Below are 26859 nucleotides of genomic sequence, written 5' to 3' on the forward strand. Positions count from 1 at the left end.
CCAGTCTCGAGGCACCCTCCAAAATTTTAGAAAGACTCTTGATGCGCCATTCAAAATTATGGACAGTCTTGAGGTGCCTCAATCTAAAAACTATTCTATTCTGAGACAGCTCATGATGTCATTGGTCGTTAGGAGGTTGGCAGCTAGAAGGTTGTAATGGTGACAATGAAAACTTGAGGCTTTGTGTAACTAAAAGGCTTCATCCACCCTCCGGCTTGTATACAATTTTGGGGCAATTTTTAGGCATTTTGCCAAGGCACCCCTGAAGAAACCTCAAGGCACCCCAGTTGAAAAAGGCTGCTCTATGTGATGAAATTTTTTTTTTTAATTGTACAAAATTAAATTTAAACCCAGGCACATAAAGACCCCCCAAAAAAAGGCCCTGCCTCCACACATACGCCAGAAAACGTTGATTGCGATACACAATACATATCGCCACACACAACGTAATGAGAGCAATAGTTCTATCACCAGACCTCCTCCGTAACACTAAACTGATGACCAATAGGGGGCTTTTAAAGCGTCGCCTATAGAAAATATAGGGTACTGAAGTCTGTCACCATTTCACAGGCACACACAAATTTAAGGTTTGACATGTTGGGTATCTATTTACTCGGTGCAACCTCGGCTTTTATATTTTACCAAAAAATTGGGTACTTTATTGTGTTTTTTGCCCCTCAAATGAACCTTAGTCTTTTATTTACTGAAATGTTTTGTTTCCTAGACTTTTGCAGTAATATCATGTAACATAAAAAAGCAGAATGATGGCCAGGCGGGGGTTCCATTATCCTGAGTGAATGTCATATGACGTCAAGAAGAATAAGCCGCTCTGGCACGCGGCGATTGGTGGTGTTGTGTGTCGCTCTGACACAACGCATCTCCAATCCCGGTAAGGAGCCCTCTGACGTAGGCTCTTTACCATGTGTCCAATCAAAGCTAATCACATTGTAACCAGGAGGTGCCTGTTATCGGCTTTTCTTTATTTATGCTGACAAGGCACGAGTAGAGGAGAGCCAATCAGTGGCTCTCCTGACAGGGGGCTCTGCACTGATATTCAGCATTGATTATCAGTACAGGCCCATCAGCGATGATTGCCAGTGATGACCACCAGTGCCCACCTGTGATGCCAATCAGTGCCGCCAATAAGTGCCCATCAGGGATGCCAATCCGTGATGCCTGTCAGTGTCTCATATTAGTGCCTCCTCATCAGTGCCCATCAGTGAAGGAGAAAACTTACTTATTTACAAAATCTTATAACAGAAACAAAGAAAAACTTTTTTTTTTTTTTCAGAATTTTCTTCTTTTTTTTATTTGTTGCACAAAAAATAAAAACCCCAGAGGTGATCAAATACCACCAAAAGAAAGCTCTATTTGTGGGAAAAAAAGACAAAAATTTTATTTGGGTACAGTCTTATATGACCGCACAATTGTCATTCAAAATGTGAGAGCGCTGAAAGATGAAAATTGGCCTGGGCAGGAGGGGGGTGAAGTGTCCGGTATTGCAGTTTTTAAACATGTGGGCAAAAACACGCCAAACCGTCTCTGGCAGTGAAAGGGTTAAAGGAAACGTTCACCTTCTGGAACATGTTACATGTTCCTGTAGCGGCTCAGCGATCCGAGTCCTCTGTGTGACAGCCGTGCGGGGAGAAGTTCCTCGTACCGGCTGTCACTTTATGAAAAGAGCGCGGCCGTGCCATTCATTCACAGAGTTCTGTCCTTTAACGATGTCGGCTTGTAGTTTTCAATGAACTTCCACACCGCTGCTGCTGATAGATGAGGAACAAGGAGATTGAGACCACGATTTAGTCCCTTGGACAAGTCTTTTTTTTTCAAAAAATGTCCACACCCCTGGAACTGTTTCTTACATGATGAAGATCAGCCATGGAGTATATCTGAGGTATATATCAGGGTGTGCTTCTTCCCCACATGAGAGCTGTGATGTCCAGCAACATTCATATAGAAGACATTTCCCACACTCAAGGCATTAATACACCTCGAGGGTTGTGTGGGATCCCTGATGTACAGGAAGACAGGACTTCAGTGAGGAACAATTCCCTCACTCAGGACAGGAACGTGATTTTTTCCCCAGGGGGAGATCTCTGATGTCTGGAAAGTTTGGTCTTCTCTGAAAAACATTTCCTGCACTCAGGACAAGAATACGGTTTTTCCCCTGTGTGAGACCTTTGATGTTTGACAAGATCTACTTTTGTTACAAAACATTTTCCGCGCTAAGAACAGGAAAATGGCTTTTCCCCTTTGTGAGATCTCTGATGTCTGTAAAGATAATACTTCATTGAAAAACATTTGCCGCACTCAGGACAGGAATGCGGCTTCTCCCCTGTGTGAATTCTCTGATGTTTGTAAAGATTGGAAATTTGTGAAAAACATTTCCCACACTCAGGACAGGAATGTGGCTTCTCCCCTGTGTGAGTTCTCTGATGTTTGTAAAGACCGGACTTCTCTGAAAAACATTTCCCACACTCAGGACAGGAATGTGGCTTCTCCCCTCTGTGAGTTCTCTGATGTTTGTAAAGACTGGAGTTTTGTGTAAAACATTTCCCGCACTCAGGACAGGAATGCGGCTTCTCCCCTGTGTGAGTTCTCTGATGTTTGTAAAGACTGGCCTTCTCTGAAAAACATTTCCCACACTCAGGACAGAAATGCGGCTTCTCCCCCGTGTGAGATCTCTGATGTGTGTACAGCTTGCACCTCTCTGAAAAACTTTTCCCGCACTCAGTACAGGAAAATGGCTTTTCCCCTTTGTGAGATCTCTGATGTCTGTAAAGATGATGCTTCCCTGAAAAACATTTCCCACACTCAGGACAGGAATGTGGCTTCTCCCCTCTGTGAGTTCTCTGATGTTTGTAAAGATTAGAGATTTGTGAAAAACATTTCCCACACTCAGGACAGGAATGCGGCTTCTCCCCTGTGTGAGTTATCTGATGTTTGTAAAGACTGGACTTCTCTGAAAAACATTTCCCACACTCAGGACAGGAATACGGCTTCTCCCCTGTGTGAGATCTCTGATGTGTGTCAAGATGGGACTTCTGTGAAAAACATTTCCCGCACTCAGGACAGGAATATGTTTTTTCCCCTGTGTGAGATCTTTTATGCTCATTAAGATGGGATTTATAACGGAAACCCTTCCCGCACTTAGTACAGGAAAACCTCTTCTCTGTTGGAAGGACGGCACCATCCCTCATAGTCTGAGGTTCCTCAGGATAAGAGGAATACGATGGTCCATCTACACTGTGTGGTGCCGGATGGACATTTGAGGTAGTCGGGTTTTCTCCTGGACTATACTGTGTGATGTCTTCATCTTCTGCTTTACAGTCTGGAGACAAAGTGAGACAATCCTCTGAGGTTTTCCTCATCTCCCGTCCATCTACTAAAATAGAAATAAAAAGATTATTATTAGACATGAGCTGATTGGTTCCCCTAAACCAGGACCCACATCAGGCAGCTTTGTCTCTGAGGATCTTACAATTCCCCCTCAAGGTAACTAGTAAATGGGTCCTCTGATCTCCTACCAGTTCATTTCTTTATTCATGGACCTTAGTCAGAGAGTGAGGAAACAACGAGAACTGTGTTTTATAGGAGTGACAGTGTTGAGGGGATTATAGGACGAGTGTCCCCACCCCCTCTATCACTCATTGCCATCTTCCCAACACAAGAAGTCCTGCACTTCCTTATTTAGTCCATGATTTAATCATGAATAACATTGGGGCTGAGCTCCACCAGAGTTTAGAGAGTGAGGATGGGGGGAGAATAAGCTAGATGAAGACTGAACTGATCCTGAAGACAATCATCTTTTTTTTTTCTTTTTTAGCAATACATGTTTAGTGCATTTTACAAGACATACAGGTTAATCTGCTATTAGCGGTCACATATGGAAGGTTGCTCTCAGAATATTTAACAAGAGAGTAGGAACAAGACTAACAAATCTTGTACAACAGTTGGAACACTAGCAATCTAATCGTCATGTACTTCTCATCACAAAAAAACATGTCTACAACATAATATAGGTTAAGCTAGAGCAAGTAGATATATTGGCCCAGATAGACCAGGGTTCCCACAAGGAGTCAAAGGCGGATGCCTGACCAAGCAACAACGCAAGAGTATGTTCGTAAGAATGATGGAGCTTGACAAGTATAACTACCTCAGAGGGATTGGGGACTTCCTGGGCTTTTCAGTGTTTAGCTGTCATGAGCCTGGCAGCGACCAGGATATGAGTGACAACTTCTCGAGAAGAACAGGGTATGTTGTCAATTCCAAGCCCAAGACAGCCAAAGCCAGGTTGGGAGAGGTCACCACAACTGTCACATCTGAGATTATTGTGAAGATTTTGTTCCAGAAGCTTGCTATGTTACTTAGGACCAAAAGACATGGAGAAGATTGCCGATTTGGCCACATCCTCACCAACAAAGTGAGGAGTGGTAGGAATAGATCTGAGCTAAGCAATAGGGAGTGAGATACCAACGGAGTGAGATCTATTGTGTCAACTCCCAATGCTGCACACAATGCGAGGCTTTGTAGACTGACCTGAAGGTATTGCTCCATTTGGAGGTGGTGAATCAGGATTTTAAATCTTCCTCCCATGGAAGGAAATGTTTTGATTTAAAAAATGTTAGCTTTTCCTGCAGTATTTTACGGTATATATTAGGGAGATGCCTTTGTTCCTGGCAGATGTTGACAAATAAAACAGCAATAATTGTTTGGGGAGATGCACCTCAAGAGGAGCAGATGTCACCAGTAGGTGCTGTTTTCTAAGATACGTGAAGTGGTCTGCGTCTAACAGCCCACACATCTCCTTCAAGGTTGTCATACTAAGAAGTGAACCGTCCCACATTGTGTCACGTAGGACTGTAATTCCTTTTGATATTTATTTATTTCAGGTACTTATATAATGCCATCAATTTACGCAGCGCTTTACATATACAGTGGAACCTCGGATTATGAGCATAATCCGTTCCAGGAGTATGCTCGTAATCCAAAGTACTCGCATATCAAAGCGAGTTTTCCCATTGAAGTCAATGGAAGCGAAAAAAATTTGTTCTGCACTGACTTGAATGGGATGCAATACCGCATGCGGCCAGAGGCGGGGGGGGGGGCGCTGGAGAGCCTCCGAAATGGCCCGAGGACACTTTGGCTGACCTCGGCAAACCTCGGAAAGACTTCCTACCCGAGATCTGCCAAGGTCAGCCGTGCTGTACTCAGGCCTTTCCGTGCATTTCCGAACAGTGCCGATCGGCGACGTTCGGCTCTGCTCGGCTCCGGCGCCCCCCCCCCCCACCTCAGGCCAAAAGCGGTACTGCACACCGCTTTGGCCTGAATTGTGCTCGTTTTGCAAGACAACACTCGCAAACCGAGTTACGATTTTTAAAAATACAGTGCTCGTATTGCGAAACGTTTGTTAACCGCGTTACTCGCAATCCGAGGTTCCACTGTACATTGTATATTCACATCAGTCCCTACCCCTAAGGAGCTTACAATCCAAGGTCCCTACCTAACATTCATACATACACATACTAGGGACAATTTAGACAGAATCCAATTAACCTACCAATTAACCTAGGACTGGAGGCTTATGTGCGGTATAAGTGTAGAATTCTTTCAGATAGGGATGTGGACTAGAGTGTCAAAGAGCAGTGACCGGGAGCGGCTGTTCAGTTCTCACCAAGCTAGGAGAGATGCTCTTAGTAGTGGATAAAAGTCTTTTAGTCTGAAGGGTTGCCAAAGGTCTGCAATTAAAAGGTTACAAGGGTTTGGGGCAGGGGACAGGGGAACGCTCAAGGTAGTGACGTGGAGGGATTTGTGAGAAGTAGGATGGCATAATCCACAAAGAGATTAATAGTATGAACAGAGTGACCAATCCTGAAGCATATGGCCTCAGCTAGTGGTTCAATTAACCACTTTCGGACCGCCGGCCGTCGTTCTACGTCGCTACTTTTATGGTAGCAGCTGGCTACCATAACCCCGGTATCCTCTTCAAGAGCGAAACGGTCCGCTTCAAGATAAAAGTGGTCTCTGCGGCGGATTCGCCGGGAGATCACTTTTATCGGCAGCGTGAGAGGCCCCCCCCCCCCTTCCCGCCGCTCACCAGAGCCATTGGTAGTGGCGGAGGCGATCAGATCCTCTCCCTAGCCTGACATGGAGATGAGTGAGGGGAAGATGGCCCCCACCTATCTCCATATCATTGCAGGGCGGAAGCGACGTCAAAACTTCACTTCCGCCCATAGCTCTTAAAAAGGGACATTTTTTTTTCTTTTCTTTTTTTTTTTTAAATGACATTTATTTTTTTATTGCATTTTAGTGTAAATATGAGATCTGAGGTCTTTTTGACCCCACATCTGGTATTTAAGAGGTCCTGTCATGCTTTTGTTCTATTACAAGGGATGTTTACATTCCTTGTAATAGGAATAAAAGTGACACCACTTTTTTTTAAAAGAACAGTGTAAAAATAAAAGGTAAAATAAATAAGAAAAAAAAGAAATCATTTTTAAACGCGCCTCGTCCCGCCGAGCTCGCGTGCAGAAGCAAACGCATACCTAAGCAGCGCCCGCATATGAAAATGGTGTTCAAAGCACACATTGAGGTATCGCCGCAATCATTAGAGCAAGAGCAATAATTCTAGCCCTAGAACTCCTCTGTAACTCAAAACATGCAACCTGTAGAATTTTTAATGGAGATTTTTAAGGGTAAATGTTTTTTTGCCATTCCACGAGCGGGCACAACTTTGAAGCATGACATGTTGGGTATCAATTTACTCGGCGTAACATCATCTTTCACAATAAAAAAAATTGGGCTAACTTTACTGTTGTCTTATTTTTTAATTAAAAAAAGTAATTTTTTTTTAAAAAGTGCACTTGTTAGACCGCCGCTCAAATACGGTTTGACAAAAAGTATTGCAACGACCGCCATGTTATTCTCTAGGGTGTTATAAATATATAATGTTTGGGGGTTCTAAGTAATTTTCTAGCAAAAGAAACTGTTTTTAACTTGTAAACACCAAATCTCAGAAAGAGGCTGGGTCCTTAGGTGGTTAATAGATTGAATAGGGCTGGGGATAGGGGCACCATTGGTGATCTCAAAAGGTCTAGATAAGAGATTAGAAGCATGTACCTGAGCAGATGGGCATGAGCATAGGGTCAGGATGGCTGATAGGATAGGCCCCTGGAATCCAAACTTAGACAACACTTCAAGCATTTAACTCCAAGGGACCCGATCAAATGTCTTCTCCGCATCTAAAGAAGGCGTTCAGTGGGCTTCAGCATGGTGGAGAAGGTTTATTATTCACCTAGTAGCATCAGAAGGCTGTCTGCCACCTGTGAAGCCAGTCTTAACTGGTTTGATCAGTTCAGGGAGGATATTGAACAGGCGACCTGCTAATAGTTTGGCGTAAATCTTAACAACTGCAATAAGCAAAGAGATTGGTCTAAAGTTGGCAGGGGATGTTGGTTACATAGTTACATAGTAGGTGAGGTTGAAAAAAGACACAAGTCCATCAAGTCCAACCTATGTGTGTGATTATATGTCAGTATTACATTGTATATCCCTGTATGTTGCGGTCGTTCAGGTGCTTATCTAATAGTTTTTTGAAACTGTCAATGCCCCCCACTGAGACCACCGCCTGTGGAAGGGAATTCCACATCCTTGCCGCTCTTACAGTAAAGAACCCTCTACGTAGTTTAAGGTTAAACCTCTATTCTAATTTTAATGAATGGCCACGAGTCTTGTTAAACTCCCTTCCGCGAAAAAGTTTTATCCTTATTGTGGAGTCATCAGTATGGTATTTATACATTGAAATCATATCCCCTCTCAAGCGTCTCTTCTCCAGAGAGAATATGTTCAGTGCTCACAACCTTTCCTTATACAGTACCTGACCGCGAGATTGTGTTTCCAGCGCGATACCATCGCGCTGGTTCTCGGCGACAGGGTACTGTGCATGTCGCGCTGGCTTACTCATCGGGAAAGGAAAACTTTGTTTTCCTCCCGCGATGAGTGACAGGCAGCGCTGACAGCTCTCTGATATGAATCCTGAGGCGGGAACACCGCGCCAAATTTTAAATGAAAAAAACGGCGTGGATTCCCCCCCAGGAGCATACCAGGCCCTTAGGTCTGGTATGGATTGTAAGGGGAACCCCCCTACGCCGAAAATTTGGTGTGGGGGTCCCCCCCCAATCCATACCAGACCCTTATCCGAGCACGCAGCCCGGCCGGCCAGGAAAGGGGTGGGGACGAGCGAGCCCCCCCCTCCTGAGCCGTACCAGGCCACATGCCCTCAACATGGGGTGGTGGGTACCTTGGGGGAGGGGGGCGCCCTGCGGGGGCCCCCCCACCCCAAAGCACCTTGTCCCCATGTTGATGAGGACAAGGGCCTCTTCCCGACAACCCTGGCCGTTGGTTGTTGGGGTCTGCAGGCGGGGGGCTTATCGGAATCCGGGAGCCCCCTTTAATAAGGGGGCCCCCAACCCTGTGTGAATGAGTTTGGGGTACATGGTACCCCTACCCATTCACCTATGGAAAAGTGTCAATATAAAAAAAACACACTACACAGGTTTTAAGAGTAATTTATTAGTCAGCTCCAGGGTCTTCTTACGACTTCGGGGGGTCTCCTTCCGACTTCTCCCGGTGTTCGGCCTCTTCTCCCGGGCCCCGCCGCTATCTTCTTCCAGCTTTATTGCCAGCGAGGGGCCTGGTCTGCTGCCGCTGTCTCGCCGCCGCTGTTTCGCCACTTCTTCTCTTCTTCCCCGATGTTGACACGACGCTCTCTCCGGCTCGAATGCTGTGTGCGAGCTGCGGAGCCATTTATATAGGCGGTGACCCCGCCCCCTTACGATGTCATGGTCCCAGCATGCGCAGGGACTCTGGCGTCATAAGGGGGCGTGGCCCCAGAGTCCCTGCGCATGCTGGGACCATGACGTCGTAAGGGGGCGGGGTCACCGCCTATATAAATGGCTCCGCAGCTCGCACACAGCATTCGAGCCGGAGAGAGCGTCGTGTCAACATCGGGGAAGAAGAGAAGAAGCGGCGAGACAGCAGCGGCGAGACAGCGGCAGCAGACCAGGCCCCTCGCTGGCAATAGAGCTGGAAGAAGATAGCGGCGAGGCCCGGGAGAAGAGGCCGAACACCGGGAGAAGTCGGAAGGAGACCCCCCGAAGTCGGAAGAAGACCCCGGAGCTGACTAATAAATTACTCTTAAAACCTGTGTACTGTGTTTTTTTTATATTGACACTTTTCCCTAGGTGAATGGGTAGGGGTACCATGTACCCCAAACTCATTCACACAGGGGGCTCCCGGATTCCTATAAGCCCCCCGCCCGCAGACCCTGACAACCAACGGCCAGGGTTGTCGGGAAGAGGCCCTTGTCCTCTTCAACATGGGGACAAGGTGCTTTGGGGTGGGGGGGGCCCCGCAGGGCGTCCCCCTCCCCCAAGGCACCCACCCCCCCATGTTGAGGGCATGGCGCGGTGTTCCCGCCTCAGGATTCATATCAGACAGCTGTCAGCGCTGCCTGTCACTCATCGCGGGAGGAAAACAAAGTTTTCCTTTCCTGATGAGTGAGCCATCTCGGCGCTGGCTCCTGCGACGGGGCTCGCAGGTGTCAAATCTCGCCAAGAAATGCGGCGAGATTGACACAATATCGCGGTCACCTACTGTAACTAATATCCTCCAGACTCTTTATTAGCTTTGTTGCCCTTCTTTGTACTTGCTCCATTTCCTTCCTGAGGACTGGTGCCCAGAACTGGACAACATACTCTAGGTACGGCCGGACCAGAGTCTTGTAGAGTGAGAGCATTATTGTTTTATCTCTGGAGTTAATCCCTTTTTAATGCATGCCAATATTCTGTTTGCTTTGTTAGCAGCAGCTTGGTATTGCATGCCATTGCTGAGCCTATCATCTACTAGGACCCCCAGGTCCTTTTCCATCCTAGATTCCCTCAGAGGTTCTCCCCCCAGTGTATAGATTGCATTCATATTTTTGCCACCCAAATGCATTATTTTACATTTTTCTACATTAGGTTCCTTCCTAGGTTTGGGGATGGTAACAACGTAAGCCCTCAGCATCCCCAGGGGAAAGGAAGCCTGTGATGGGCACAAATGTGGGGCCAGCTGGTCTTTAAAAAGTTTGTAATAGTCATTTGTAAAGCCATCAGGGCCTGGGGTTTTCCCATTAGGCAGAGAGTCAATGATTTTAGTGATCTTAGCCACGGTAAATAGGGCATTTAGGGTAGAGAGGTGTTCTTCAGAGAGAGTTAAGAGCTGTAGCCGAGCCAAGGATTCATCAATGGCCTGGGCGGAGGGTTGAGGGATGAGTGGGTCAGTTCTGAGATTTTATAGGGCTCCGTAATAGTGTGCAAATGAGTTAGCTATGCCCTGGGGATTCAAGATTTTATGATTAGTGAGAAGGTGAAGGAGGTGGGATATTTTAGTTTTGGTTCTTGTTAGCTAGGACCTTGCCAACACGATTACCATTTGCAGAGTTTTTTATTTTTCGAGTTCTCACAATCTTATCAAATTGTTCGAATAACGGGCCTCTCAATTCCAACCTAAGTTTAAGGAGAGTGGAGGTGCGTGCAGGGTCAGAAACAGCTTTATTAGCAGATTCCAGCTTATAAATTTTGGAAAGGACTGTATGTAAGGGAAGGTTGTATTGTTTCTTGGCTCAGGCACATGCTTGGATAATTAACCCTTTCATATAGGCCTTATGGGTGTTCCATAATAAGAAGGTGTCCTCAGTAGAGGCAGTATTCATGTCAAAGTATTCCCGGAAGTACTGAGAGAGCAATTTAACATTAGTAGGAGAACTGATAACTTTTGAATTGCAGTGCCAAAGGTGGCCTGGGGGACAGGCATTCCTCTCCTCCACATACAAGGAGATAGTGGCATGGTTAGACCATGCGATGTCTGATATGGAGGAGGAGGCCTGTTGCAGTAGCCATCAATCTACTAAAAATAGGTCATTACGAGTATGCGTGGAATGCCTGGGGAGGAAAATGTATAGTCCTATTCAGCAACATGTAGACCTCAAAGAAGTCTTCAGAGTGGGGTAGAGGGCAAAGAAAAGGTACCAATCTTCTAGTCAGCTTGGAGGAGTCAATTGCCAGGTCAACTGCCAAGTTAAAGTCCCTGCACAACAACAGCCGGCTGTATCTAATTTTGGTGATTTTGTGGAGTAACTTACAGAGGAAACAAAGTTGGTGAGTGTTCGGGGTATACACATTCTCCAGGGTGTACGGTTGGGCATTTATGTCACAGGTCAGAATGATGTATTTGCCTTGGGGATCTAACAGAGTATTTGAGACAAAAGGCTAGAGAGTTATTCATTGCTGTGAGCCCCCATTGTTTCTTACAATGGGCCGAGGTAATGGAAATATGTGGAAAATCCTTGTGGCTACATCTTGGACTCTGAAAGGAGTGAAAGTGGGTCTCCTGTACACAGAGGATATCAGCCTTAAGGGTAGAGGCTTCTTTTATACATTGAGGCCCATTTTGCTGGGTGGTTCCAGCCTCTGGTATTCAGAGAGACTATTTTAAACCCCATGTAAGGAAGGCAGGTAAGCGGTTGGAGGTAGTCGCAGCTCTAGGCTCAGTGGTAGGTATTTCTTGCTGCAGGAAGGAAGGATATGACCACTGTGAGGACTTGGAGACGGGAACATGGTGCCAAGAAGAAGCAGTAGTAGAGCAGGTGAAACCAACTGTAAGAACAAAACAAAGCAGTAACAAAAATAAAAAGAGGTTCTGGGAAGAACTGTGTGCAGGTAAACTGCAAGACAAAGAGACAACAGTCTCCCAGCTGCGGTCCCCCAGAGGGGCAATTGGGACTCACTTTGCCGGTTAGGAGATCTCCTTACTAGACCACTTGCCAGTCCGATGTGATTGTATAAGTGCCCACAGGACCAGGAAGGGCTGTGCTCTCTTCTGGGCTAATGTCCTATCTCCTAAACAGTTGAAGCCCGCTTTCATTTGACATGATGGTTGAAATTTCTCCATTGCACTTACAGACCAAGGTGCATGAGTAGCACCAGTGGTGGGTGATGTTGTTCCTTAGAGCCTTGGTGACCATCGCCAGGTTCTTATGTCTCTGTAAGGTGAATTGCAACAAGTCAGCTAGCAGCTGCAACCTGGGGAACATCTCCGGAAGGTGCTCTGCCCAGCATAAAGCGGACATGATCTTCTCCATGGCCTGGAAGAAGTAAATCCTCAACAACACATCACATGGGATAGATTGGGGCATGTGAGCAGGTTTCAGGATTCTGTGGATGCTTTCATTGGTAAGGTGTTCTTGCATGAAGGAGGGAGCCACAGACTTAAATAAGTCTTGTACATAGTGGGCTACTTGGGCCTGTTGGACTGATTCTGGGATCCCCTGGATTTTATGATTGTTTCTGCGGGATCTGTCCTCCAGGTCCGCTACTTTTGCCTTGAGCCACTGGAAGTCATCGCTGTGTGCGCAGTGGGCATCAACAAGTGAGTTAAAGTAGGAGGCATTTTCTCTCATTTAATTTTAACTACCCTCATGGAGTTCCCATTTAAAATTGTGGATGCAGGAGAGCATGCTGGCCTGCAGGGATGCTGTAAGTGACAGGACCATATCTATTAATGTGGTGTCAGACACAGCTAGTCTGAGGTGGGGAAGGATGCTATGGGATCCGGGCGGTCAGTGGGAGGGTGAGAATCAGCCTGCATTGTGCCTACCTCCATATCATTGAGGAAAGCCTGGTCTTATTCTGCCTGTGTGAGGGGCTGGGCTGCGAGTGGAGGGATTTGAAGCTCCAGAGCCTGAGGATGGGTTTAAATCGTGTTACCCAGCCACCTCAGCACGATGATGCCTGCTATTGGAGGGCCCAGCTTTCTGGAAAGTGGCTGTTATCTTGTCAAAGCCCCAGAGGTAGAGGGGGAAAGAGTCCCTCAAGCTTTTTAGGCATGGAGGCCTTCTTTCATTTCCTGGGCATGCCACTAGGTTCAAGATGCGATCCGCAGCCATCTGGTGGGTGCAGAAGCTGCAGTGAGTCCATCAAATTTGTGAATTCCCCAGCTGTGGAGCGGAACCATCTCACACAGCGGCCATACACCAATGTGGTCGCAATGCCCCGATGATTGGGTTATTGACCTCTGTCTCATTATCACTTTCTGTTTAAGGTTCCAAAGTTTAAATGCGCTATCACATTATTATCAACATGTAAAAGTCTGTGCTCCCATCAAATCATCAGATATAAAATGTCCAGCTGGTAGAAAATAGGTGCAAAAGAAGCAAGGCCTATTTAATGTACAACTTATTATATATGATACAAAAATTAGGACTATACAGTATCAGCATAATGTAATGTACAACATAGAGTATATAGTGCAGGGGTCAGGAATATGTAATGTACAACATAAAGTATATAGTGCAAAAGTCAGGACGCATAATATTGATATTTAGCAATCAGTGGAAGCTTAAATGTTTACAAGTTGCAGAGGTCCCACAACGCTGCCTCCCATCTCCTGAGACTGCACTCAGTGACTTGGGTCTGGGACTATACAGACATGTCCCTCCACCCGCCACAGACAGCAAACAACAGAACAAGTAATCCTGGGAGAATTGTTCTATTGGAGATCTTGCTAGACTCGGACATGGGGAAGGAGACCCAAAGCACATACCCCAGGTGCCTAGGTTTAGTAACGTCTATGGTCAAAATTAAAATTTTGCTGCCAGCTGAACCCAAGAATCTCCATAAATCCAGTCTAGAAACATAAATTGTGTCTGCAGCACAGAGAAGGAAAGTGACCAGCATATTACAGGCTAATATCACCTAGTCCCCGCCCTACTCTGGACCAATCAGTGAGCAGTATGGGTGGAGGAATGAATTTAGTGTTAATGACCCACCTGTGCTGATCTCTGTAGGAGTGTCCTCCTCTCTAAATGTCCCCATTATTTCATCCTCTTCCATAGACTGCTGATCATCCCTTACATACATCTCTTCTTCTTCATCTTTAACCTCAAATTCTATATCGATTGGATCTCCACTCTAATTCAAGAAAATGAGAGAGAATATCATCTGTGAAATATATACTTTATTATTGTGACATCACATAAAAAATCCACAAGTGCATGTTCTAGATGCTCCATCCCACCAACCTTGTAACAGTGAGGGATGGTGTGATCTTCCTGTGTGAAATCCCGTGAATACAGAGGATGGGGACATCTCTCTGGTGGGTTCCTGGTATTAGGTGGCTCCATCACTCCATACTCTTCATCCTCCTCTTTATACTCTTCTTTAACCTCAATATTATCATCCCTGAGGTTTCCACTCTAAATATATAATAAAACATTCATTGTAAGAAAAAAGTTTTGTATATATTGGAGCTACCAATAATTGTCAAACATCTACCTGATGATGGTGAGGGATGGTGTGACCTTCCTGTGTGGAATCCTCCTCTTTTATCCCTTCTTTAACTTCAACTTTAGAATCTCTCGAGTTTCCATTCTGAATATATAATAAAAATGACATCAATTGTAACAATGAAGATAATGTACAAATCCTAATGATACTATCAGTGATTGTTCATCATCTACCTGATGATGGTGGGGGATGGTGTGACCTTCCTGTGTGGAATCCCGGGAATACAGGGGATGGGGACATCTCTCTGGTGGGTTCCTGGTCTTAGGTGGCTCCATCACTCCATACTCTTCATCCTCCTCCTTATACTCTTCTTTAACCTCAATATTATCATTTCTGAGGTTTCCACTCTAAGTATATAATAAAACATTCATTGTAACAAACATGCTGTGTATAAATTGGAGCTACCAATAATTGTCAAACATCTACCTGATAATGGTGAGGGATGGTGTGACCTTCCTGTGTGGAATCCTCCTCTTTTATCTCTTCTTTAACTTCAACTTTAGAATCTATTGAGTTTCCATTCTGAATATATAATAAAAAATTACATCAATAGTAACAATGCAAATAATGTACAGATCCTAATGATACTATCAGTGATTGTTTCTCATCTACCTGATGATGGTGAGGGATGGTGTGACCTTCCTGTGTGGAATCCCAGGAATACAGAGGATGGGGACATCTCTCTGGTGGGTTCCTGGTATTAGGTGGCTCCATCACTCCATACTCTTCATCCTCCTCTTTATACTCTTCTTTAACCTCAATATTATCATCTCGGAGGGTTCCACTCTAAATATATAATAAAACATTAATTGTAACAAACATGCTGTGTATAAATTGGAGCTACCAATAATTGTCAAACATCTGCCTGACAATCAATAGTAACAATGCAAATAATGTACAGATCCTAATGATACTATCAGTTATTGTTCCTCATCTACCCGATGATGGTGAGGGATGGTGTGATCCTCCTGTGTGGAATCCTGGGAATACAGAGGATGGAGACATCTCTCTGGTGGGTTTCCATAACTGGATCCATCTGTAGGAAACACACACACCGACTGAATACATTGTTTCTATGTGTTTATCAGATGATGGGGGGATCTAGGTGGACCCTCCGTACTGCTCTCTCCTTTACAATAAAGTCTCCTCTTACCCGGTGATGTGAGGGGCGGCTGATTGTCCATCATGATATCCTTGTAGCGATCCTTGTGTCCTTCTAAATACTCCCACTCCTCCATGGAGAAATAGACAGTGACATCCTGACACCTTATAGGAACCTGACACACACAATGATACAGTCACCATCCAGACACATCTCTTGTCTGTTATTTGATAATGTCCCAGAATTCCCAGCACCGCTCACCTCTCCTCCATGATCTCTCCAGGGACTTCTAGAATCTTCTTTGTATTTCTCTATTCTATCAGGGAAGGAGGTGGAGGCAGGGCTGGACTGGCCTACCGGTATACCAGGAAATTTCCCGGTAGGCCAGCTGCCCTGGGGCCGCTTTGAGCAGTGGCTGCAGTGCTCCCCTCCCTCCCTTCCTCTGTCCCCTGGCTCCTCCTCTTGTGAGGCACAGAGCTTGGTCTGTGTGTGTAAGGCGGCGCAGTAACAAGGTCCCGCCCCCCTAGACCGACTCGTGTTATAGTCTTCTAGATGGAAAACTGATTGAATCAGTGTTCTGCCTATCACACGAGCTGGTCTTAGGGAGGCGGGACCTTAATATAGCGCCGACTTACACATACAGACCCAGCTTCATCTGTGCCATACATCAGGCGCTGTGTGTGATCCAGCAAATGGTGAGGCTGCAATTGGTAGGCACAGAGGAGGCAATGGCTGGCACACAGAGGCTGCAATGGTGGGCACACAGAGGCTGCAATGACTGGCACACAGAGTCTGCAATGGTGGGCACACAGAGGCTGCAATGGCTGGCACACAGAGGCTGCAATGGTGGGCACACAGAGGCTGCAATGGCGGGCACACAGAGGCTGCAATGGTGGGCACACAGAGGCTGCATTGGTGGGCACAGTGAAGCTGCATTGGTGGGCACAGTGAGGCTGCATTGGTGGGCACAGCGTGGCTGCAATTATGGGCAGAGTGAGGCTGCAATTATGGGCACAGTGAGGCTGCAATTATGGGCACAGTGAGGCTGCATTGATGGACACCATAAAGCTGCATTTGATGGGCACAGTGAGGTTGAAATGATGGGCACAGTGAGGCTGCATTTGATGGACACTGATGAGGCTGCATTTGATGGACACTGATGAGGCTGCATTTGATGGACACTGATGAGGCTGCATTTGATGGACACTGATGAGGCTGCATTTGATGGACACTGATGAGGCTGCATTTGATGGACACTGATGAGGCTGCATTGATCTCTTGTACCACGTCTGCAGTCTCTGGCCATCTCTTGTACCATGTCTGCAGTCTTTAACCATCTTTAGTATGATGTCCTCAGTCTCTAACCTTCTCCTGTACAATGCCCGCAGCCTCTGCCTACTGTATCATGTCTGCAGCCTCTGACATCTACTGTATCATGCTTGCAGCCTCTGACCATCTCTTGTATCATATCCGGAACATCTGACCATCTCTTGTATCATGTCCTCAGTAGGGATGAGCCGAACGCTCCCCGGTTTGGTTCGCAGCAGAACATGCGAACAGGCAAAAAATTTGTTTGAACACCGTTAAAGTCTATGGGACACGAACGTGAAAAATCAAAAGTGCTAATTTTAAGGGTTAATATGCAAGTTATTTTCATAAAAAGCGTTTGGGGACCTACCTGGGTCCTGCCTCAGGGGACATGTATCAATGCAAAATAAAGTTTTAAAAACGTCCGTTTTTTCGGGAGCAGTGATTTTAATAATGCTTAAAGTGAAACAATAAAAATGAAATATTCCTTTAAATTTCGTACCTAGGGGGTGTCTATAGTATGCCTGTAAAGTGGGGCATTTTTCCAGTGTTTAGAACAGTCCCTGCACAAAATGACATTTCTAAAGGAAAAAAAGTCATTCAAAACTACTCGCGGCTATAATGAATTGTCGGGTCTCGGCAATACAGATAAAAGTCATTGAAAAAAAACAGCAAGGGGGTCCCCCCAAAAATCCATACCAGGCCCTTGGGGTCTGGTATGAATATTAAGGGGAACCCCGAACCAACATTTTTTTAAAAAATTGCGTTGGGGTCCCCCCAAATTCCATACCAGGCCCTTCAGGTCTGGTATATATATATTAAGGGGAACCCTGTGCCAATTTTTTTTTAAACAATGGCGTAGGGGTCCCCCTCAAAATCCAACCCAGACCCTTCAGGTCTGGTATGGATTTTAAGGGGAACCCCGCGCCAAAATTTTTTTTAAAAAATGGCGGGGGGTTCCCCCAAAAATCCATACCAGACCCTTATCTGAGCATGCAGAGGGTGGATGAGAGAGCGCCCCCCCTCCTGAACTGTACCAGGCCACATGCCCTCAACATGGGGAGGGTACTTTGGGGTAGCCCCCCAAAGCACCTTGTCCCCAGTGGTTGTAGGAGTCTGCGGACGGGGGGGCTTATCGGAATCTGGAAGCCCCCTTTAACAAGGGGACCCCCAGATCCCGGCCCCCCCTGTTTGAAATGGTAACGGGTAAAAAAGTGTCAAACGGTTAAAAAACCACAAGACACATCTAGGGACAAAGTCCTTTATTAAAAAATAAAAAAATAAAAATGTCCCACAAAGTCCATTCATCTTCTTCTCTCGCTCCGCCGACGGACCGGAAAAAATTAATAAAAAAGATCCACCTCCATGGGAGGCACCCACTTTATGATCCTTCCGCGCAATGACAGTTCTTTTATAACTGAGGGCGGGGCCAAACAGGGACATACCCGGGTGACCCCGCCCCCCTCTGATGCACGGGACTTCCCAATGGCGTCAGAGAGGGGTGGGGCCACCCATTTACGTACCCGGGTAACCCCGCCCACTCTGACGCACGGGGACTTCCCAATGGCTTCCCGTGGTGTCAGAGGGGAGCGGGACTACCTGGGTAGAGCTGCACAATTAATCGTTAAAAAATTGTGATCTCGATTCAACCCCCCCTGACGATCTCTATTGCAGAGTTTGCTGATTCTTTCATATAACAAGTGGAGAGACTTATCTGCTCACTCAGCTGTCAAAAGAAAACATCCGGGCAGTCTGCCAAGTTTTAACATGAAAATTGTAACTAATACCGCGTACACACTGTCGGAATTTCCGACAGAAAGAGCCTGATGTGAGCTTTTCCGACCGTGTGTATGCCCCATCAGACTTTTTCAGTCGAAAATTCAGGACGGACTTAGATAGAGAACATGTTCTATATTTTTCCGACGGAAAAAATTACTATCGTAAAAACCGCTCGTCTGTATGCTGTTCCGACGCACCAAAAACGACGCATGCTCTGAAGCAAGTACGAGACGGAAGTTATTGGCTACTCGCTTTTGAACTTCCGCTTTCTAGTCCCGTCGTACGTGTTGTACGTCACCTCGTTCTGGACGGTCGGAATTTGGTGTGACCGTGTGTATGCAAGACCGCATTGGAACTCCATCGGAAAAACCTTCAGAGTTTATTGCGAAGGGAAAACCGGTCGTGTGTACAGGGCGTAACTCTTCCTTCTTAAATCAAAGGGAAACTTCTGCGTGTAAAGTAAAAATCCAGGCAGTCTGCCAAGTTTTTAACAACATGTAAATGCAGGAAGTTTAACCACTTAAAGTCTAAATCTTTTTCTGGCACTTGTTTCTTAAGTTAAAATCAATTTTTTTTGCTAGGAAATTACTTGGAACCCCCAAACATATGTATTTTAGCAGAGACCCTAGGGAATAAAATGTCAATTGCTGCAATATTTTATGTCACACTGTATTTGCCCAGCGGTCTTTCAAACGCAATTTTTTGGGAAAAAATACACTTCAATGAATAAAAAAAAAATGAAACAGTAAAGTTAGCCCAATTTTGTTTAGTTTTAATGTGAGAGATGATGTTACGCTGAGAGAATCGTGATCCATCTTCTAAGCAAAAAAATTGTGATTCTCATTTTAGCCAGAATCGTGCAGCTCTACACCCAGGTATGTAAACGGGTGGCCCCGAACCCCTCTGACGCCACGGGGAAGTCCCTGTGCGTCAGAGGGGGCGGGGTCACCCGGGTACGTCCCAGTTTGGCCCCACCCTCAGTTATAAAAGAACTGTCATCGCGCTGAAGCGTCATAAGGCCAGTGCCTCCCATGGAGGCGGATCTTTTTTTATTTCTTTTTTCCGTTCCGACGGCAGAGCGAGAGAAGATGAATGGACTTCGTGGGACATTTTTATTTTTTTAATAAATGTCTTGTCCCAAGATGTGTCTTGTGGTTTTTTAACATTTTCACACTTTTTTTGTGAAATGGTAGCCGTTTCAAACGGGGGGGAGGGCCGTGATCTGGGGGTCCCCTTGTTAAAGGGGGCTTCCAGATTCTGATAAGCCCCCCGCCCCCAGACCCCACAACCACCGGGCAAGGGTTGTGGGGATGAGGCCCTTGTCCCCATCAACATAGTGACAAGGTGCTTTGGGGGGCTACCCCAAAGCACCTTCTCCATGTTGAGGGCATGTGGCCTGGTACGGTTCAGGAGGGGGGGGCGGTCTCTCGTCCACCCTCTTTTCCTGTGGCCTGCCAGGTTGCGTGCTCGGATAAGGGTCTGGTATGGATTTTTGGGGACACCCCCATGCCATTTTTTTAAAAATTTTGGTGCAGGGTTCCCCTTAAAATCCATACCAGGCCTGAAGGGTCTGGTATGGATTTTGAGGGGGACCCCTACGCCATTTATAAAAAAAAAATTGGCGCGGGGTTCCCCTTAATATCCATACCAGACCTGAAGGGCCTGGTATGGAATTTGGGGGGACCCCCACGCAATTTTTTAAAAAAATTTTGGTTCGGGGATTCCCCTTAATATTCATACCAGACCCAAAGGGTCTGGTAATGGGCTGGTGGGATCCCATGCCGTTTTTTTCCATGACTTTTATCTGTATTGCCAGACCCGACAATTCATTATAGCCGCGAGTAGTTTTAAATGACTTTTTTCCTTTAGAAATGTCATTTTGTGCAGGGACTGTTCTTTACAGGCATACTATAGTCACCCCCCAGGTACGAAATTTAAAGGAATATTTCACTTTTATTGTTTCATTTTAAGCATTATTAAAATCACTGCTCCCGAAAAAACTGCCGTTTTTCAAACTTTTTTTGCATTGATACATGTCCCCTGGGGCAGGACCCGGGTCCTCAAACACATTTTATGACAATACCAAGTACAGGGCTCGACAAACCCCGGGCGCCAGGTCGCATTTGCGACTAGTATCAGCGACCTGGCGCCTGGGGCTGTACACCTGGGGTATCCTGTCTCCGTGCGGACGCCGACCCCCCGTGCGATCGCGTCCGGCCGCGGTGGGTGGTAATTGAGGCCGCGGCTTTGTGGCCTTCTGCATGTGGAAGCATATCTTTTGATATGCTGGATCCATACTTGGCTATCTACTGCGAGAACCTACCTGGTGGCCTCTGGAAATCTACTCAGAGTCCAATTTTGAGGGTTCGACTGCTGGGATATCCTTCTTCATGCCCTGGGTGGCACACTGCTTTCCAGACTCCCTGTCGCTGACAAGGGAGTCCATAGGATCTGGTAAGAGTCCATACTTATCATCTTAATACTTTACGTCACATCGTATTTGTGCAGCGGAGTTTACCTGCACAATTTTTTTGGGAAAAAATACACTTTTTTGACTTAAAAAATAGGGCAACAGTAAAGTTAGCCCAATTTTTTTTTATATTGTGAAAGATAATGTTACGCTGAGTAAATTGGTACCCAACATGTCAGGCTTCAAAATTGCGCCCGCTCATGGAATGGCAACAAACTTTGACCCTTAAAAATCTCCATAGGTGACGTTTAAAAATTTCTACAGGTTACCAGTTTTGAGTTACAGAGGAGGTCTAGGGAAAGAATTGTCAAAAAGGGTTAAAATCCTGCGCTTATCCTTCCCTCCTGGTGAAGGGAAATGTGACGATTGAAATGGAGAAATCAAACACATAGATACATAAATGAAAATATATAGATAAAGTAAAGCTGCAACCTAAAAGGTCCGAATCCCTACCATAAGCATAGATAATTAAAAGAGACAGGTGCGCTAATCTATAAGAATATTCACAGTGCAAAAATACACATGGTAAAAATTTAAGGGCATAAAGTCTACTCCTACAAAAACAAGTGTATAAAAATAAATTCAAACATTTATAAAATGACTCATGAAGTGAAAAATATACGATTCAGTTTATAAAAGGTACATAAAAAAATGTGCGTAAAAAATGTCCAACTAGCAAACCCTTATACAAAAGGGAACTGAGTGAACCAAGTATGTGAAAACTTCAGTGCTCTTCAGGGAAATTTGGGTGAACCGCTGTGGGGGGGGCCCCAAGACCTGGCATCTCCCCCTGCATCTCTAGCTTTCAGTTTGGGATGCAGTAGGGGGAGTGGAAGGCGGTAATCGGCAGGTCTATGGTGCCTGCAGGGCTTGTAGTTCTCCTCCCGAGTGTATACAGTGAACAGGGGAGGGGCCTCTGACCCAGGCAGCTTTCAGTTTCACTCTTCAGTGTACAAGTGAGTCACTCTCTGCTTGTACACTTTTGCTGATAGCTGCCCGGGTCAGAGGCCCCTCCCCTCTCCACTGTATACACTCGGGAGAACTACAAGCCCCAGGAAGATTGCGTGGTTCACAGGCACCATAGAGCTGCCGATTGCCCCCTCCCACCTCCCCCTGTGTATAAAGAAGGGACCCTGATGTAAGGAGGGGGCTCTCTGGGGACCCTGATGGAAGAAGGGGGCTCTCTGGGGACCCTGATTTAAGGAGGGGGCTCTCTGGGGACCCTGATGTAAGGAGGGGGCTCTCTGGGGACCCTGATGTAAGGAGGGGGCTCTCTGGGGACCCTGATGTAAGGAGGGGGCTCTCTGGGGACCCTGATGTAAGGAGGGGGCTCTCTGGGGACCCTGATGTAAGGAGGGGGCTCTCTGGGGACCCTGATGTAAGGAGGGGGCTCTCTGGGGACCCTGATGTAAGGAGGGGGCTCTCTGGGGACCCTGATGTATGAAGGGGGCTCTCTGGGGACCCTGATGTATGGAGGGGGCTCTCTGGGGACCCTAATGTAAGGAGGGGGCTCTCTGGGGACCCTGATGTATGGAGGGGGCTCTCTGGGGACCCTGATGCAAGGAGGGGGCTCGCTGGGGACTCTGATGCAAGGAGGGGGCTCTCTGGGGACTCTGATGCAAAGAGGGGGCTCTCAGGGGACACTGATGTAAGGAGGGGGCTCTCTGGGGACTCTGATGCAAAGAGGGGGCTCTCAGGGGACACTGATGTAAGGAGTGGGCTCTCTGGGGACCCTGATGTAAGGGGGGCTCTCTTGGGACCCTGATGTAAGGGGGGCTCTCTGGGGACCCTGATGTAAGGAGGGGGCACTCTGGAGACCCTGATATAAGGAAGGGGCTCTCTGGGGACCCTGATATAAGGAAGGGGCTCTCTGGGGACCCTGATATAAGGAAGGGGCTCTCTGGGGACCCTGATATAAAGAAGGGGCTCTCTGGGGACCCTGATATAAGGAGGGGGCTCTCTGGGGACCCTGATATAAGGAGGGGGCTCTCTGGGGACCCTGATATAAGGAGGGGGCTCTCTGGGGACCCTGATATAAGGAGGGGGCTCTCTGGGGACCCTAATGTGAGGGGGCTCTCTGGTGACACTGATGTAAGGAGGGGGCTCTCTGGGGACCCTGATATAAGGAGCTCTCTGGGGACCCTGATATAAGGAGGGGGCTCTCTGGGGACCCTGATGTAAGGAGGGAGCTCTCTGGGGACCCTGATATAAGGAAGGAGATCTCTGGGGACCCTGATGTAATGAGAGGGCTCTGGAGACCCTGCTGTAAGGGGGGAGGCTCTTTGGGGAACCTGATGTAAGGGGGAGGCTCTCTGTGGACCCTGATGTAAGGAGGGTCTTTTTGGGGACCCTGATGTAAGGGGGGGCTCTCTGGGGACCCTGATGCAATGAGGGGGGCTGTGGGGACCCTGATGTGAGGGGGATTCGCACTCAGATCTGTAACGATTTATATTATATATATGTTGTATACATGTGTATGCCCGCCCAAGCATATGACTTTCTTTACTTGCTACACTGCTATGGGCTCTAGCCTGAGTTCTTTTGTAGACATAACAATAATGCCCCTGGTGGGGGCCCTTCATGGTTTATTGCACCAGGGCCCTGAAGATTCTAGTTATGCCTCTGAGTTTCAAGCATTGCATAATAATCCCATCATGTTCCAACAGACTGGGCTGTAAAAACAAACAGCGGTATCAGACACTGGTCAATGATCCCATCAGGCGCCCTGGAGCTCATTGTGAGACGTCTAACCGTATGAGCTGGCTGGTGCAAACCACCGCTCTACTTTTTATGTGCATTGATTTTTACTGATGTTTGGCTGCCTTGATGTAAGTTTTTAGTGTGCTGTTTAAATAAACCCTTTTGTTGGAACATATTGCACTACAAGGCTTTCCTCTTCTTCCCTTATGCTCTGGGATTTATCCTTGAGCTGTCAGATTGGATATCAGCCCTTTCAAAGATACAGAGATTCCAGTGTCCATTGAAAAAACGGGTCCACTTTTACAGCTCAAGGTGTTGGAACCCGATGTCATCATTGACCAGTGTCTGATACCGCTGCTATCTGGAATTTGATTTGTTTTTACAGCCCTGTTTGTTGGAGCATGGTGGAATTCTTATCCAATGCTTGAAACTACCGCTATCTGGTAAGAAGTGAATCTATGTGATGATGGGATATTAAAGTCTTTGTATTTTGAAGAGCACTGAAGCTTCCTTATATTTGGTTCACCCAAATTTCCCTGAAGAGCACTGAAGTTTTCACATACTTGGTTCACTCAGTTCCCTTTTGTATAAGGGTTTGCCAGTTGGACATTTTTTTACGCACCTTTTATGAACTGAATCGTATATTTTCACTTTATGAGTCATTTTATTTATTTTTTTTATACACATATTTTTGTAGGAGTGGACTTTATGCCCTTACATTTTTGTCATGTGTATTTTTGCACTGTGAATATTCTTATAGATTAGGGCACCTGTCTCTTTTAATTATCTTTAGCTAGAATGATTGCTCTCGCTCTAACGATCGCAGCGATATCTCACATGTGTGATTTGAACACCATTTTCATAGGTGGGGGCGACTTACGTATGTGTTTGTTTCTGCGCACGAATTAGTGGGACGGGGTGCTTTAAATTTTTTAATTAATTTATTTTTTTATAAATCTTTTAATTACATTTCTTAATTACAGACAAAAAACAAAAAAAAACCCCAAAACATCATAGACATTGAACCAAAGATATAATAGTACGATTTCTAGAATCCAAATTTTCCTTTTTATTTTTACACTGTCATTTAAAAAAAAAAAAAATTGGGTCACTTTTATTCCTATTACAAGTAATGTAAACATCCCTTGTAACAGAAAAAAGTATGACAGGACCTCTTTAATGTGACATCTGGGGGGTCAAAAAGACCCCACATCTCATATTTACACGTAAAAGCAATAAATAAATAATTAAATGTCATTTTTTTCTGCAAAAAAAAAAAAAAATTCCCCTTTAAGACCATTGGGCGGAAATGACGTTTGGCATCGCTTCCACTATTCAATGTTATAGAGCCCAGTGGGGGGGGGGGGGGTCATCTTTCCCTCACTCGGCTCCATGCCTAAGAGGGGAGAGGATGCGATCGTCTCCGCCGCTACCAACGTCTCCGGTAAGTGGAGGAGATGACCGGAACGCAGCAGAAGGGGGGCCTCTCCGGCCCCCGATTAAAGGGATCTCGCGGCGAATCTGCCACAGAGACCACTTTTATACTAAAGCGCACCGCCCGACGTTTTTGAAAATACCAGGGTTATGGCAACTAGCTGCTGCCATTGCCATACTGACGGTATTTAGCATCAAAGAACCAATGTACAATGACGGCGATTTTCACTAAGTGGTTAATCATCAACTGACCCCCTGAAGGGGTTCATCTGCGTATTACCTCGTCTGTCACCAGATCCAGCAATGTCTTCTCTCTACGTCCTATCAAATGGAATGTCTGTCAGTACCTGACATCACTTCCTGTCTGTATCTGACATCACTTCCTGTCTGTATCTGACATCACTTCCTGTCTGTTTTCCATAGAGACTTCCTGTCTGGGTAGAGGTGAGATCACCATCTTGTGGAGTTCAGAGGAACTGCAGCCCCGAGAAACATCTCGTAGTGTGAACACGTCCTTGTGCTGTGTGTGTATGTACTGTATATCCTTCCCATTCCTCTCCTCCCTGAGAGTGTATGAAGAGGAGGAGCTCTGAGTGTGTATGAAGAGGCGGAGCTCTGAGTGTGTATGAAGAGGAGGAGCTCTGAGTGTGTATGAAGAGGAGGAGCTCTGAGTGTGTATGAAGAGGCGGTGCTCTGAGTGTGTATGAAGAGGCGGAGCTCTGAGTATGTATGAAGAGGCGGAGCTCTGAGTGTGTATGAAGAGGCGGAGCTCTGAGAGTGTATGAAGAGGAGGAGCTCTGAGTGTGTATGAAGAGGAGGAGCTCTGAGTGTGTATGAAGAGGAGGAGCTCTGAGTGTGTATGAAGAGGCGGAGCTCTGAGTGTGTATGAAGAGGCGGTGCTCTGAGTGTGTATGAAGAGGCGGAGCTCTGAGTATGTATGAAGAGGCGGAGCTCTGAGTGTGTATGAAGAGGCGGAGCTCTGAGTGTGTATGAAGAGGCGGAGCTCTGTGTATGTATGAAGAGGCGGAGCTCTGAGTGAAGAGGCGGAGCTCTGAGTGTGTGTGAAGAGGCGGGGCTCTGAGTGTGTGTGAAGAGGCGGCACTCTGAGTGTGTGTGAAGAGGCGGAGCTCTGAGTGTGTATGAAGAGGCGGAGCTCTGAGTGTGTATGAAGAGGCGGAGCTCTGAGTGTGTATGAAGAGGCGGAGCTCTGAGTGTGTATGAAGAGGCGGAGCTCTGAGTGTGTATGAAGAGGAGGAGCTCTGAGTGTGTATGAAGAGGCGGAGCTCTGAGTGTGTATGAAGAGGCGGGGCTCTGAGTGCGTATGAAGAGGCGGAGCTCTGAGTGTGTATGAAGAGGCGGAGCCCTGAGTGTGTATGAAGAGGCGGAGCTCTGAGTGTGACTTGCAGCAGACTCTCAGGAGTGAGCGAGGAGGATCCAGTTCCTTTGCCATCGGAGGTGAGGAGAGTGTGAAGGATGTTGGTGACTCTGGTAGATGAAAAGCTGGGAGTCATATTGCTCTGGTGAGTGGCACTACTAAGGGGGCGCCCTCACCATCACGTGTGGAAGAGGTGGAAGAAGGCGTGGCTACACTACAGCTGGCACAGTTTGGAGCACCGAGAACTTTACACCTTATCAACTTTTCATTGATTGGTGGATTTTATGTTTTTTTTAGAAAAATA

General features: G+C 46.5%; 1 protein-coding gene across 1 annotated transcript; it reads right to left on the reverse strand.

Moving 5' to 3' along the window:
• Nucleotides 1–1313: 1313 nt before the first annotated feature.
• On the reverse strand, nucleotides 1314–25597 carry LOC141121650 (uncharacterized). Its single transcript, XM_073611325.1, has 10 exons — nucleotides 25461–25597; nucleotides 15541–15664; nucleotides 15326–15423; nucleotides 15000–15173; nucleotides 14814–14909; nucleotides 14561–14734; nucleotides 14376–14471; nucleotides 14123–14296; nucleotides 13871–14012; nucleotides 1314–3388 (listed from the first exon to the last, which is right to left on the reverse strand). Exons 2-10 carry the CDS (start codon nucleotides 15623–15625, stop codon nucleotides 2229–2231), a joined length of 2199 nt encoding a protein of 732 aa, XP_073467426.1. The 5' UTR covers nucleotides 15626–15664; nucleotides 25461–25597; the 3' UTR covers nucleotides 1314–2228.
• Between the last annotated feature and the right edge of the window lie 1262 nt (nucleotides 25598–26859).

The sequence above is a fragment of the Aquarana catesbeiana genome, unplaced genomic scaffold (assembly GCF_042186555.1).
Source record: "Aquarana catesbeiana isolate 2022-GZ unplaced genomic scaffold, ASM4218655v1 unanchor228, whole genome shotgun sequence".
Classification (NCBI taxonomy): Eukaryota; Metazoa; Chordata; class Amphibia; order Anura; family Ranidae; genus Aquarana; species Aquarana catesbeiana.